Source organism: Bos indicus, chromosome 20 (genome assembly GCF_029378745.1).
Source record: "Bos indicus isolate NIAB-ARS_2022 breed Sahiwal x Tharparkar chromosome 20, NIAB-ARS_B.indTharparkar_mat_pri_1.0, whole genome shotgun sequence".
NCBI lineage: Eukaryota > Metazoa > Chordata > Mammalia > Artiodactyla > Bovidae > Bos > Bos indicus.
Window position 1 is genome coordinate 41200526 of NC_091779.1, and position 14851 is coordinate 41215376.

Consider the following 14851-nt stretch of genomic DNA (forward strand, 5'->3'; position numbering starts at 1 on the left):
TTGTGAAGATGTAATATTTTCTTTATAACCTGTTGCATATATTTTTAGGTATTTAGAGTTTTTTTTAATAGTATTTCCCTATTGTTATTATTACATTGACCAACCTTGAGGCAATATTATTGCATAAATCACTATCAGTTGACACTAATCAAATCCCAGAAGCAAAAATGTTTGACAGATACCTGTACTTTTGCCTGTGCTAGATAGTTTAACTTAGTGATCCTCAAACCTTTTGGTCTCAGGATCTTTTATAACTCAATAATTATTTTTTAATATAAATTTATGTATTTTAATTGGAGGCTAATTATTTTACAATATTGTAATAACTCAATAATTATTGAAGATTCTGAAGAGTTCTTGTGTATGTAGGTTATAGGCTGTCAACATTGTATTAGAAATGAAAACTGAGAAGTTTTAGTATTTATGAACTTATTTTTATATAACTTAGTATTTGTTTAAATGTAGTTAAATATTAATACTTATATTAAATCAGGTGTATTTATTAATATAATAATGGTAAATATAATATGCTAACTATAAATAATTGTTTTTCCTCCATAAAAAATGACATTGTTTTACATTTTTGCAGATCTCTTTAATGTCTAGCTTAAGGCAGCCTGATTCTCTTTCTGTTTCTGTACTCAACAGGTTGTGATAACACATTTTGCCTCTGGATAACTCCACTGTAGACTCATAGGAGAAAGAGAATAGAGAAGGCAAATATTATTTTGAGAGTAACTTTGATATTATGATGGAGAAAGAAATGGCAACCCACTCCAATGTTCTTGCCTGGAGAATCCCAGGGACAGTGGAGCCTGGTGGGCTGCCGTCTATGGGGTCGCACAGAGTCAGGCACAACTGAAGCGACTTAGCAGCAGTAGCAGTTGATATTATGAATCCCCCTCAAGGTGTCTCAAGGACTACCTAGACTACCCAGGCCACACTTTGAGGGATGCTCCTATAATTTATTAAAATATCTGCCTGTGAAAAATAGAAACATGAAAGCCAGTTTTATTTCAAGTTTGTATTGCTGGCAAATTAAATTTTTATTTCATGCTTAATCACTTAAATTTCTTTTGTGGTGAATTGCCTATTCATTTGTTAACTTACCTGTTAACAGATTTGTACAGACACTTCTTATAGCTATTAACCCATTAACATGTTGTCTTTAATCTTTACTGTTGTTTATGTATCAATTTTTATTTTTTATGTATTTAAATTTAACTTTCTTCTTATGAAATTTCTGCCTTTGTAATGCACTGGCAGTTTTTCTCAATACTTAGATTATGCAGTTATTTTCTCTCTTACTGCTATATCAAATATTTATTAAGGACTTACTGTATGCCAGGAAGTAGCATATAGTGTGTTAGGCACTATAGTATACTATGTTTACCCAGTATGAATTGGTAAAGAATCAGTATTTAAATATGCTCTTATGTAAGCTAAACATCATTAGTAATAATAGAATATTCAAAACTAGAATGAACATGGTTTTCCAGAGCCTTCAAGCTGTTGTTATTCATTTTCTCTCATGACCTGAATAAAATTAGAAGTATGATTCTATCTGTCCTAAATTGGATGACCCAGAAAGCACTGCTTATTCCTGACCTGAAGAAATTGATGGTTTCTACAGTACTACTTGAGAAGCATACTTCTTTCTTACATTTTGTATTAAATGAATTTGTCTAGTAAAAATTTATTGTTAACAAAAATTTGCTATAAAGACACGACTGCCTGGGGAATTATTAGTATCCTAGTTTGAAGCTGAAGGCAAAGATAGAACTGAGGGGGAGAGTCATGTGGTGAAAAATTAGATTCCAAAAATATTGACCATTAAAACAGAGGCTACATGCTAACTGCCCACCAAGTTCAGCCCGTGGGTGTTTTCTTTGGTGCCCATAGTATTTTTTGGACACCAACATGAATCAGTATTTAAAGACCATGAGATTTCACAAAAGTCCTGATTGACCTTAGGATAACCATCTGGTATTCCCTTGTGACAGTAATTAATAGCTGTGTGGCCCTCTTGTCTAGCCAGAGCATGTGCTTTCCTTCTTTACCATACTTCCCATCATCCTTAGCATGTCCCCAAAAGTGAGATGGGATGTGACTTGCCATTTATCCCTGTTATTTTTCCTTATTGTAGAAAAATGTCTTTGTCTCTCTCTGTATCAGATGAGGAGATTAAAGGTTGTCTTAAGAAGTTCTCTCTTACAAAAAAAATAGCACATTTCTTTGAAGACATGAGGAAAATTACTGAATGTATCCTTTGGGTCTTTCACACACACACTATTAGTCGGGCCACATGAGGTAGGCGTTTAAGTTTACAATCTCTACTGTAAAGAGGGAGAAGTTGGAATGAACTGTGAGGTTTCTCGTGCTTGTTTTTTCAACTCTGTCTTCAGACTGTGAAATTTTGTTTTGCTTTTATCTTTGTTTTCTCATCTGTTCACTGGGATTCACTTTCATTCACTAATTGATGAAAGCAAATGTAATCCGATACAGAGGGGGAAAGAAAGGTGTTAACTAGACTGATTGGGATTTTTTATTGCTTTCTATGTAATTATTGATGTAAATTCTGGGGGTATATTTTTCGAAGTGGCTTACAGTATCATTCTTTATGTTTCAGACGTTACGAAGAGGACATGTACTGGAGAAGAATGGAGGAAGAACAGCATCATTGGGATGATCGCCGCCGAATGCCTGATGGAGGCTATCCTCATGGTCCCCCGGGCCCACTAGGCCTTCTGGGAGTCCGACCAGGCATGCCTCCTCAGCCACAGGGGCCTGCAGTGAGTGTCCACTTTGTTTACATAGACAGTGAAAGTGTAAGACTGGTTTAGCATTAGAAAATAACAGTTTGAAGAGCTAATTTTTAGACTTAATAATATCCAAATCTCAATGTTTTTCATCTGATTTAGAATTTTCTCTCCTTTTATTATACTTTCTCAACTCGTGTCCTTATGTATAAGGACATTGTAGAATTTCCATGAATCTTTCTTATTTTCAGTATAAACTAAGGAAGCAGATCTTAAGAGTTTTTTTAACTTTGTTCTTTAGATTATCAAGAACAACTAATTTTGAAGGCTGTTGCTTTGGCTTCAGAATTATTTCTGTCTTCCCATTATGTATGGTTTAGAGTCCTTTTTTCAAATCTTTAGCCTTCAAAACCTACCACTACTTCTAAATTTAAGTGCGCGATAAGGGGTAGGTAGAATCCATGGGGTCACAGAGTTGGACACAACTGAGCAACTAACACATAAGGGGTAGGTAAATGGTTGGAGATAATACACAGTGGATGTATTAGGAGAACTGTAGAAAAGAGGTGCATCTTGAGAGTCTACGTTCTGTAGAAGCTAGATAAAAGAGACCTGGCTTATGAGGAGCATTTCATATAAGTTCAGACTATAGAAGATAAGATTATTTTTTTTCTTTGTTCTGGTTTTCCAGAGAACACTTAGAAGGAAACAGTCTAAATTCCTGCTCTTTAACCTATTCTTTCTCATTTGTCTTTCCATAGAATAAGCGTTTGTAAAATCTGTTTTGTTAAAAGCAAAACATTTGAGAACTGGTTTTAAAGTTGTATAAAATATATTTTCATAATTTTAAATGGTACGTATTATAACTTGTTTTGAGTGCATAACATACATACTTACATACTCGCTTTCGATACTGTACCTTTCTACAGTTGACATTTTTGTTTTTACCAAAATGGGGAAAAAAAAGGGAAGATAGCTTTAAATGGACATTCAGTGTAACTGGCTTTCTTATTGAAAAATGCAACAAGCGTATGTGTAGTTGAAAAATAATCACTTTTGCTTGGAAAACATTTTTTTAATGGAGTTATCTTTTTTCCCCCCATCTCCAGCCCTTACGTCGTCCTGACTCATCTGATGACCGTTATGTAATGACAAAGCATGCTACCATTTATCCAACTGAAGAGGAATTACAGGCGGTTCAGAAAATTGTTTCAATCACTGAACGTGCTTTAAAACTTGTTTCAGACAGCTTGTCTGAACACGAGAAGAGCAAGAGCAAAGAGGGAGATGATAAGAAAGAGGGAGGTAAAGACAGGTGTGTTTACAGAGTTTTTTTACTTTTGTATAGTTTTGTTTTCCTTATGTAGACTTAACTTATACTTGAAATAAAAGTTACAAGGACTAAAAATTCTCTTGTGTTAGTCTACATGTGTTATGCTTATATTAGATTTTAAATGTATTCAGCTGCTTTCTGCTGAAATGAAAAATAATTTCATACAATCTCTAACCTTGTAATTTATTCATTGTATTTAAACTTATATAAAACTATTTCAAGTCTGTTTTCAAAGCAGCCATTGTAGTTTTTCAATTGCTTTCAGCTATTCAGTGTTTATTCATTTGTTGCATCTGTTGCATGTTCATTCTTTCTTTTAACAGCTTATTTTATCTTTAACACATTGACCCATAAGCATGAATAAGCTCAAACTTTAGCAACATATTTATATCTGTGTATATTAAACATGACTTTTGTTATTCTAATTTATGAGACAGAAAAGCATTAATGACCTTTGCTTTTCAGTTGTTCCTGAGAACTTATCTCTTGATTTATTAATTTTTTCATATTTCTTATCTAAATAAAGGGTATTTCTAAAAATATTAAATGTTCTTATACTGTAATTGATGCAAATTTTAATGATGTAAAAATTATTTCATTTACTACTGTGTGTTGAGAGATTATCATGGTTGTGGTTAAGAAGGGAAATGTCATAATATAACTTGATTTTACCACAGAGCTTTAAAAGGAGTTTTGCGAGTGGGAGTATTGGCGAAAGGATTACTTCTCCGAGGAGATAGAAATGTCAACCTTGTTTTGCTGTGCTCAGAGAAACCTTCAAAGACATTATTAAGCCGTATTGCAGAAAACCTACCCAAGCAGCTTGCTGTAAGTATTATGGAAATGTTCATTTTTACCCCTTGTCTAGTTCAGAAGTTTTTGGCAGGACTAACTGTGCTTCAGCTTAAACCTAAGCCAGCCTTTAAAGTTTTGGCTTGACTTTCCAAATTGCTTGATTGTACAAATTGGTAGCACAGTTTTCTACTTTGTTTTTTTAGGTTTTATAGTGCTTCTCTTCAACATGAAGCCATCTTGCTAATTTATTTTAAAATGTAAAACTGCAGCACATGTCCTCTTCCTATTCTTTTTTCAAGATTTGAATCATAAGAGAAAAGACAGTTTGGGGAAAATTTTCATTTTTTGATTTTTTTTTTTTTTTTTAAACAAAACCCATGTATGTATAGTAAGCTTAAAGTTTTAGAATTCATGAACTTCTTGCCTATTTAGTTGAATACATGTTTTTAATAAAATATAGTAACTAAAATAGAGACTTTCTGATTTGAATTTTCCCAGCTTTATTATGATTACTTTCCATTTTGTACATGTTATAATGGTAACAATGACTTGTTGCTGTCTTTATACAGGAAGTTGTGGCAAATTCAATTAATAGAATATCCCTTTTTGGTCCTACAAAAACAAAACTTGTTTTTAAGTTTGAATTAAAAAAATTTTTATTACAGTATCTTGTTAGAATCACAGACTGGAATTTAAAACAAAGGTTCCTTGAATAATTTGATGTATAAAACTTATTTAGGTATTTGAAATTCAAGAATTGGCATTTCATTGGTAGTGGAGAAGGCAATGGCACCCCACTCCAGTACTCTTGCCTGGAAAATCCCATGGACGGAGGAGCCTGGTAGGCTGCAGTCCATGGGGTCTCGAAGAGTCAGACATGCCTGAGCAACTTCACTTTCACTTTTCACTTTCATGCATTGGAGAAGGAAATGGCAACCCACTCCAGTGTTCTTGCTTGGAAAATCCCAGGGATGGGGGAGCCTGGTGGGCTGCCGTCTATGGGGTCGTACAGAGTCAGACACGACTGAAGCAACTTAACAGCAGTAGCAGCATGTGTTCTACGGTAATGTCAGAATAAATAGTACCTGACCACAGCAGACCAGCTGATACCAAAATGGATAGTGAAGCATGCTATTAAACTTGAGCTCTGATGACTCTGGCACTTATTGTTGTTTGCTTTATATTACCATTGTTCCAGATGTGAGATTTTTTAAAATTGTGGATGAGTCTTTTTAAGCATAGGAGCCAGGAGAATTGTCATTATGTGTCTACTTGTTACCTTTCCTTGAGGCTGCTAGGGCAGTGAAAGGGAGGAAAAGAAGCTTGAGGACTTTGAAAAAAGTATGTAATTTGCAAAAAAAAATCTTAAATTGTTGTGTTTTGTAAAACTACAAAGGAGAAAATGTTATATTCTAACTGAACCATCAGTAGTTAAGCTAATGCTTTACAGCACATTCTTTACCATCTGAGCCATCAGGGAAGCTCAAAAACAAAATACAGTTTCCAGATCAATCTGTACTTGTACAGTGGATAAGCAGGAGAGAGAGAATTATCATCACTATCATAGTTAACGTCTATATGATACTGTGTGCCAGGCACTGTTTTCAATTTTTTGTGTAGTTCATTCATTCATTCTTCCTACAGTCTTACAGGTTAGATAAATTTTACTGTTACCATTTTATAAAAACAGGTATAGGGGACTTAAATATTTGCCCAGCTTCACATCATTAGTAAAGTAGCAGAGCTGGGATTTGAACCTAGATTGTTGTTGCTGTTCAGTCACTAAGTCACGTCCGACTCTGCGACCCCATGGACTACAGCACACCACGCTTCCCTGTCAATATCTCCTGAAGTTTGCTCCAACTCATATCCGTTGAATATGATGCCTTCCAACCATCTCATCCTCTGTCGCCCCTTCTCCTCCCCTCAGTCTTCCCCAGCATCAAGGTCTTTTCCAATGAGTTGGATCGTCACATCAAGTGGCCGAACTATTGGAGCTTCAGCATCAGTCCTTCAGTGAATTTAGATTCTATACTGGAAACACTCCATGTAATTTCTAGAGTCTTCCTTTGTTCATGCATACTGAAGCTTATTACATGTATACTAAATTGCAGTGAATCCTGTTGTTGTTTTTTTTCTGTTGAGCCAGACTTTCTGCTCCCTGATTTAAAATGTAGATCTGTTGATTTCACAGACAAGGTGCACTGGGTATGGTTGAATTACGGCTCCTGTTAGTTTCAGGTATCTTTTTTAGTTTCATTCATATTCTGCAAATATTGCAATACTAGCTACCCGGATGCTATTTTAGGAAGGTATGGTAATAACTATAGCACTGTTTCTTTCATCCAAAAATTCATCATCTAAAAGGTGCATACACACATACAGATAACTCATATAATACAAATAATGGTAAATATTAGTTCAACAAAGAATTCTAAAAGGAAGAAGGAGCGAGAGACTATAATTTGCATGTTTTGCAAGGCTTGGAGGGAAATAGTATATGATCTAGTCCTTACAAAATGGTTAAAGTAGTGTGAGAAAGTGAAAGAGCCATAATGAAACTGCTTTGATAATGTAAGAGGGCCAGCTAATTTCTTGTACTCTTCATTATATAGGTTATAAGTCCTGAGAAGTATGACATAAAATGTGCTGTTTCTGAAGCGGCAATAATTTTGAACTCATGTGTGGAACCCAAAATGCAAGTCACTATCACCCTGACATCTCCAATTATTCGAGAAGAGAACATGAGGGAAGGAGGTTGGAAAGCCATTAAACATTCTACTTTTTATTAACTTCTTTTTTTTCCATTTACCTACTCTTTAAGATGGCATTAAGCCCTAGAAGGCAACATGCTGGCATTACATATGAATCTGATAGATTTGACTTACATAGCAACTAGTTTTGCTTAAGATTATTTCCCAGATCTTTTATTAGTGTCTTTTTAGTAATGCACTTTTATATAAAACACCATGGTATTATTCATTTTCTTGATTTTTTTTTCTTTTCTTGCTAACCTCAGATTTCTGGAAAAAGTTTAAATTATTCTTAGTCATAAGCATAGTTGACTTATGAAAAATTAAATCTTGCTAGTAAAGGGCCACAAATTTAACTTCTCTTAAGTCCTTGTTCTTGTCTTTAAAAAAGACAAGGGAGCTTCATAAGTAAAATTGGTTGAATACTCATAACAGTTTAAGAGACATTGTTATATATGTAATCATGGATTTGGCTTGTCCTGAGGTAAATATTTCTGGTTCTCTGAGGTTGCTCTTTGGTTTGGAGCGCTTTCATAAATGCAGAGCATCCTAATGCACTTAGATTTGGGCATCTGACCCCCGCTTTTCTACCAGAGATTTGAAAAATAAATGATGGTAGGCGTAGTTAATGAGTTACAGCACAATTAGAGGTTTTTAACTTACTTTACAATTGTAGACTATGAAATCCTGCTGGTGCCAGCAATGTTGCTTTAGGGACTGTCCTATAACATTTTCAAAGCTTCAAAAGCTTTTAAGCCAAAAAGCATGGTCAGTGTCTGCGGTATGTTGGTTCTGTTGTTTTATGGGTCAGATAAAATTTACTTTGTTTCCTTTCATGTTGTTTTTGTACATCTTAATTGGTTGAATATGGAGTTATATAGTCTACACTAATATTTCTTTGTGATACAGAGGAGAAAAGAATACTTAAAATTAATTTGTCTAAAATAGCATGAGTAGACTCTCAATTACTATTCCTTTAAATTTGTTTTCTTACAGCAAACCAGTTTTTCTTTTTTTTTAAAGGCACTGGGCTTTACACAACCCAGGAAAAGAACATTTTTACTAAAAATGCTATTATTAAGAGACTTGTTTAACTTTGCATACATAATACAGATATACCACATATCAGGACTTGTATGTTGTATAAGCTTTTATCTTAAAAATAAGTTGGTTTTGTGTGAAGGTTCTTTTATATTAGCATGAATTTCCACTCAAGGTCTGGCTGTGGATATTGCTGGAAAAACAGTTCCTGAGTCAATCTGGTCAATTCGGATGCAGCATATGACTCTTAGGATTTGAAAAGGAAATCTTTGATTATGTTATAGATAAAAGTTACTGTATTTAGTATGAAATTATACTCATATAACCACTTACCTTTATTTCAGAGCACATTTTGTCCAGTTATATTTAGGTTTATTTAAATTTGTGCAGTATCAAGTCATTTTGTTGCAGAAGTCTGAAAATAATAATTATCATATTTGTAGTCGTCTTTAATAACCTATCCCTTCTAAAGGAAACAAAATTATACTTTTGTCTGACCCAGACTTGAAATAGAATTATTGTTCTGAATTTCATAAGTATTACGGTGAAAGAAATGATCAGTCCAAAATTGAAAGATTTTCTTCAAGACACTGAGCTGAAAAGTTGGATGTGCAAAAAGTGTAGAAACATTGATAGTGTTCCTTGCTGCAGATAACTGCAGTAAACCATGTCTTTAGCCTCATTATGAAGATTGCTGCAGAAAAACGGTATGTATTCTCCCTCACTGCAGCTCTGAATGCTCTGTGTCTTAAAATCATTTAAAGCCTCTAGCTTGCTTTGGGGAGTTTGTCCAAGGGTAAGGAAGGCTTTGCCGGAAGAGTACTTGTAAACCGTGAGACTGGTGACTTGCACATAGTTGTGGTAGGCTGTTAAATGCGTAATGGTCCTGTTTAATACCAAAAATTATTTAAAGGATATGATTACATTTCCCAAATAACTGTTAAACACATGACAGATCTATTTTACAGTATTGTGTTTGACAGTTAAATATTAAGTAAACCTTTAATTGACGTGAAGCTTAAAATGTTCAAATGTTCTAACCCTTGCTACAGCGTCTCTTCTGTAGCAAGTCAAGTATTGTGTGTGTTTTTTTCCACCTTTAGCTTATCAGGCCCGGTCCAAAGCCTTCTAGCAGAGGGAATTGATTCCTGTCAGGGGTTGCTGCCAAGACATCGGAAGGATTTTTGACCAAGGTTTTCAAAAGCTCAGTGTCACACCTGCCATTTGATTTAAAGAGGGATATTGGATGCAGAGTCTGGCATTTATTGTCCTTTGTGTGGCTGTTCTGTTTGTCTTTGTCTCTTCTAAAATTGAGCAGTGTTCACACTAGTTTTTAAATTGTTGGGTGGATTATATATTTTACATAACCGTGTTTAATTTAAATTAATATATTCCCATTAACTTTTAATCATAAAATAGTGTGGACACAGCGTGTCTTCTAACTGGTGATTAACCCCTTAAAATTCATAAAATACCTCTCGTAGGGTAAGAATTTGCTTTTTTTTTTTTTTTATTAATTTTTGTTTTGTTAACTGGGTATTAGGAAGCAAGTATGATTTTAGTACAATATATCTAAGGGGTTAATCCACTTGAAATATAGAATGGGTGCAAAAATCCACACTCTAAATTTGACAGACATTTCCTACTTATAGCTCTTAATTTGTTTTTAAATTGCAATAGGTGTCTTGGCATCTTTGAAATTGTATCATTAATTTAAATTTCCAAAGTTATAAATGTTTGTGTGCAAAAAGAAAACTTTTCTTATATTGGAAGAAATTAAAACATGAATTAACATTAAAATTCAGAAACTTCTTTAGAGATTGCACATTATCACCTATTTGCATTTTAGCTTTAGCAAATAACATAAATAAATAAGGGACATGGAAAGGGTTCTTCAGCCTGTTCTATAACCTTGCTTTGGGGAGTGGTTTTTTGTTGTTGTTTCTTTTTTTAGTTCTTCAATTAGCTCTGCTTCCCGGTGTCCTTTTTCCTTCTTTCAGAATAGCCCATTTCTTAACTATGTTCACTATATTTTTGGATTCAGTAGTTGATCTTGCAGATTTTGAGGTTATTTATTGGTTTTTAAAAAATTACTAGTATTTCTGACTTGCTACTCTCTTTTTAGTGCCCAAGTTCCTCTTTCAGTGGCATTTTCAGAATGCCACACAGTGTTTTTTGAGTATCTGTAAATCTCCCTTCTAATATGTTCTCTGAAAATCCATGCCATCTGATTATTTAAGGAGTAAGAACTAAGCAAAGAAAAGCCCAGACAAGGGATATAATTTTTTTATCACTTTAAAAATATGCTTTTTAATATATCATCTACTCAAAATAAGGACAAGTATCTCTTAAGATTTCTTAATGTTCATATAAAAATATACCATTAAATAACTTGCCCAGAGTTGCAGTGGTACTCTTAAAACTATCCTTCATGTGTTCTTTTATCATATATTTCATTGTTTGTCTCATATTCATTTGGTACCCTCAATGATTTATTAAATCTTATACTAAATGTGCTTTAATTTGGGTGCTTTCTATCTAGAAGGCTGCTAAATTCAATAAATTACTTGCCTAGCATGTTATTTTCCTATATTTAGAAAATTTTTAAATATCACCAAGAATTGTGAATTAGATTGGTTTAGTTATGAATAGTTTGATTAGCAACTTTTATATACATTTTACCTATATGTTTAGATGAATGTAAGCTGGCCCTCCAACTAGTTTTATTAATATAAAGTTAACTTTTTGCCCTGATTTAGGTTCAGATTTTCTTCTCAAGTTTTATATAACTCATTTATATTTTAATATAATAATTGATTAAAATCAGTTATTATAAACTCTATAACTTAAAAGATTCTGCATATTTATCATCAAACCATTCTGCTTACTGTATCTGTTCTATTTCTATACTTACTCTGTTTAACCATGCTAGTTCCTGTTGCCCTTCTCTACTTCACTCATTGTTTCTCTCCAATTATTCTTTCTTTGGAATACTTTATGGGAACTGAATTTTAAAGGGCATTTCGTATTCCTTTACAACTAAAGTTCTCTTGTGGAAGAGAAATCATTGAACTCCTAGAAATGCCTGTTTTTGACTCCTTATTTTTTCTGTGATTATTACTGCATTGATCATCCCATATTTATCATTAGTTCTTTGACATTTTAGTCCCAAAATAACCTGTGACCATTTAAAATACTGAACAAAAGGATAGTTTACTGTACATTCTCATTTATTAAGGTGGATTTTTGTGTTCCCTCTTGTTGTCTTTGTGCTGGTGCGCTGTATCCAGTAATCCTTCCTTTTGATTTTCTTTTGGTGGGGTAGGGTTTATATTTGTAGAAATTACTTATTATATTTCTAAATTAAAGAATTCTTGATCTTCATATTAGATTTATGTAAATTTGTTAAATAACTTCCTGGGTTACATTAAAGAGCTGACAAAACCCTCAAATGGCTCGTGTGACACTGATGCTACTTTAAGGAAGTGTCTTGCTCACCTGGTCAAACACCCATTCCTCACTGCATTTTGCCAATTCAATCCATTTTAGATGTAACCTCGGGTATGGTGAAAGACCCACCGGACGTCTTGGACAGGCAAAAATGCCTTGACGCTCTGGCTGCTCTACGCCACGCTAAGTGGTTCCAGGTTCGGAACATCATTTTACTTTTTTCTTGTAGCCTTATGAGAGAGTAGTTCAGTACAACATGTTTAACTGTGTTTAAACATTTCAAAAGATTGCCCAAGCAATACTATTTTAAATTAAATATCAGAAAATATGTTAACATAGAAAGCTGGGTATGAAGATCTGCATATTGCAGTTACTATTAATTTGACAATAAACTAGGATTTGGGGGGTGTTTTGTAGTTTGGGTTTTTTTATTTTTATTTTCAGTGGCCATATTTGAAGCTGACTTGTTCAGGAACATCACATGTTTGTGTATATATATTATATTCCATAAGGCTGCAGATTAACTTTGCTTTAAATAATGGAATATGTGTTTAAAGCTTTGTGTATAGTTGTAAGATTTTTTCCCCTCTTTCTCTTAAGTTAATAAGTGTAGGGAATGAAAGGTGAGGAAGCAGCTGTTTGGTTTAGTGACTTTGCAGTTATGCAAAGGCACAGAAAGGAAACCAAACAGATTTCCTTAATCTTTCAGTCCCTAGACAAACTTTTTAGCTCTTTACTTTTTCTTTAATTTCTAATGTAGGCAGACTTTTTTTTTTAAGTTTACTGATTTAAATGAACACAGGTCAAGGTTCACAGGGGATCAAGAACAATTATTCTTGTATAATCTGTTTACTTTGACCTAAAATATCAGCTTTTAAATACTAATCCTGGCATAAAATATTGCTGTAAATGGCAGCTCATTGAATCCAATTTTAAGTGTGGTTATTTTTGTTTTATTTTTATCTGAGCTTCCATTGAACAGTGGTATTTTAACTTTTTTTTCATCAAGGGATATTTTTAATATTTCTAAGATTAATTCAGTTGATTTTTGTGTTGCTCTCAAGGCTAGAGCTAATGGTCTACAGTCCTGTGTGATTATCATACGTATTCTCCGGGACCTCTGTCAACGAGTTCCAACTTGGTCTGATTTTCCAAGCTGGGTAAGTAATATGTAACTGTATGTGAAAAATAAACGTCTCAGAAATACTTCTGCAGTTTTTTATAGCCTCATCTTACATCTAATTATCAACTTTATTTCCATTTCCTAAATGGAGTTTTTTTCTTTTTCTCATGAGAAGTTCTAGGGTCTTATCAGACTGTTTAACTTGCTGAGAATTATACTTGATTTTCTTTTTGAATTTTCCTTCTTTTTTTTTTTTACTCTTCACACAGTGTTTATTATTTTTATAGGTGCAATTATTAGTTGTACATACATAAAGATACAAAGAAAATTTTAAATGAGCTATTAATCTCCCTATGCAGGATTTTGTTGATATTTTAACAATGTATAAGTAATTTTTAACATTTAAAAATATGTATTATCCAAAAAAATGCATAAAATTAGGAAATTCAAAGAATGCAGAAAGGCACAAAATAAGAAGTGAAAGCCTTCTCATCATTTAAAGGCCAGTTATCATGGCACAATTTTTTGTGATTTTTTTCCAGGGAGGAGAAATGCATATATGCACGTCGTGTATATTCCTATTGTTTTATTTATGTACAAATATCTCTTTGATGTTGAAATATTTGAGTTCCTAAATAGCAAAAATTCAGATACAGAAGGATTCATTCAAAAGTATAACTGAACCTACAGATTCTAGAGTTGGGTTAGGGAGAATTGACTAGCCAGGGTTATCTTAATTCTGGGAGCTCTTTGAGAATGGTATTGACTACTCGGTGTTTCCTTTTATGGACATGCCATATTTTATTTAACTGGTATCCGTCTGATGGACAGTTGCATTGTTTGCAGTCTTCTGCTATTAAATTTTCATTGTATGGTAGTCACGCTTTTATGAGTATTATATACATGTGATGGCTAGGGTCAATTGCTATAGAATTCCAAGGTCAAAGAACATGTTTTGATTGTAACCAGGAAAGGTGGATCATTTAAAATTACCAAAAATTGTTGAACTTAGCATTTTCTTCACATCCTCACTAACTTTGGGTAAGATCACACTTCTTAACACATGTTAGGTAAAAAATGGAGTCTTATTTTTTATTTAAATTTTAAGTGATTATTGGCATTTATAATTATTTTCCTCTTAACTGGTAGTTCCTGTTATTCATATTTCGCATAATTTATAATTACTTTCTATAAGAAATTAGCACTTACCTATATTAAAATATTTTTTCCAGTTTTCATTTGCTTTTCAACTTAATAATTTTTGCTGTTTTATAAAAGGTTTAAAATTTTTACAAATTCTAATCCATTAGTGTTTTATGACTTAACAACTTTGTATTCTGTCTACAAAATACTCTCTCATGTTTTAGATTATAGATTATTCACACATGCTTTCTTCTAGAGCTTTTTTCCCCCAATCAAGTTATGTTTATTACAGATGTTTGCTTACTTATTCCTGGAAGGATATATTCTGTATTACAACAGGAGTTGTCTCTCAGTAGTGAGAAGTGGGCTTAGGTTAGAGATCTGTAATGTTTGGATTTTACTAGGATAAAATATACATACATTACTTGTATAATTATAAATTAATTTGAAAATC

At 33.2% G+C, this 14851-nt stretch overlaps 1 protein-coding gene across 3 annotated transcripts in view; it reads left to right on the forward strand.

Moving 5' to 3' along the window:
• The window catches only part of ZFR (zinc finger RNA binding protein), an 83785-nt gene that overhangs the window by 51300 nt on the left and 17634 nt on the right, over positions 1-14851 (forward strand). For 2 of the 3 annotated variants that reach the window (XM_070774791.1, XM_070774792.1), the window contains 6 exons: positions 2630-2792; positions 3869-4074; positions 4770-4920; positions 7503-7644; positions 12231-12328; positions 13196-13291. In XM_070774791.1, coding sequence (XP_070630892.1) covers positions 2630-2792; positions 3869-4074; positions 4770-4920; positions 7503-7644; positions 12231-12328; positions 13196-13291 — 856 coding nt within the window. Of the gene's footprint in view, positions 1-2629; positions 2793-3868; positions 4075-4769; positions 4921-7502; positions 7645-12230; positions 12329-13195; positions 13292-14851 lie in introns of those variants that run through there. The other variant, XM_070774793.1, reaches the window with a different exon arrangement.